The sequence below is a fragment of the Seriola lalandi genome, unplaced genomic scaffold (genome assembly GCF_002814215.2).
Source record: "Seriola lalandi dorsalis isolate HSWRI2012SDOR001 ecotype SW California unplaced genomic scaffold, Sedor1 jcf7180001981145, whole genome shotgun sequence".
NCBI lineage: Eukaryota > Metazoa > Chordata > Actinopteri > Carangiformes > Carangidae > Seriola > Seriola lalandi.
This window is the reverse complement of record NW_019451811.1, coordinates 1-806: the sequence shown is the minus strand read 5'-3', so window position 1 is coordinate 806 and position 806 is coordinate 1. Positions and strand designations below refer to the sequence as shown.

Sequence of the window (806 nt, the reverse complement as noted above, 5' to 3'; positions counted from 1 at the left end):
TTATGGGCCACAGTTTCAAAAGCTCACATTGGGGTAGTGCAGTCATAGGCACTGAAAGCTGAAAGTGTGTCATAAGATCTTCACAGATCCATGCACCCTCCTCCACAGCCTCCTGTGAAGCCATGGCCTCCAGTCTTCCTCTCCTCCTGCTGGTCTTGTGCAGTCTGAGTGTGGCTCAGTCCCAGCTGAAGGTGTTTAACCTGCGGGCCAGCGGTCTTCCCTCCAACATCTTGGGAACCACAGACGGGTACGTCAAGGTGTTCTGTGGCTCAGCCACTCTGGGTACGACGTCCATCCGTAACAACGATGCCAACCCCTGGTGGGAGGAGGAGTTCACCCACTTCAAGGGTCAGGAGAACGACATACTGAGGCTGGAGGTGTTTGACAGTGATTTCATCTCTGATGACCTGCTGGGTGTCTGTCAGCGTCAGATCAAACCAGGAACCCATAAGCACGACTGCTTCCTGAAGAAGGGTGGCTCCCTCCATTACTTCTACACCCTTGGTGGAAATAATCATTAGACTTGTATAGATGCATGACCCCTGTGGCCTGTATTTACCACAGCATTACTCCAACATGATGACGTGGTAATAATCTGAAACTTTTCTACATTAAAATGGTTAAAACATCTAGACCTTTGCTCTATATGTTGTTGAGTTGAGTTCTTACATTATCACAAATGTTTCCATCAATTCTCCAATCAGTGGAATTTGTGATTTTAATTATGGTAACATTTCATTGGTCGCCTGTCAGTGACATCATATCCTGTATGATCATGTGTCAGTGTGTTTGTCTGACAGAAGCTC

General features: G+C 47.1%; 1 protein-coding gene across 1 annotated transcript; it reads left to right on the top strand.

Moving 5' to 3' along the window:
* Window positions 1–79: 79 nt before the first annotated feature.
* On the top strand, window positions 80–632 carry LOC111658995 (perforin-1-like). The gene has a single exon (XM_023411775.2). The coding sequence runs from the start codon at window positions 123–125 to the stop codon at window positions 519–521; it is 399 nt and encodes a 132-aa protein (XP_023267543.1). The 5' UTR covers window positions 80–122; the 3' UTR covers window positions 522–632.
* The last annotated feature ends 174 nt before the right edge of the window (window positions 633–806 follow it).

What these genes read in the sequence shown, in the direction of transcription:
- LOC111658995 (XM_023411775.2), top strand. Translation starts at nt 123, where the DNA reads ATGGCCTCCAGTCTTCCTCTCCTCCTGCTGGTCTTGTGCAGTCTGAGT.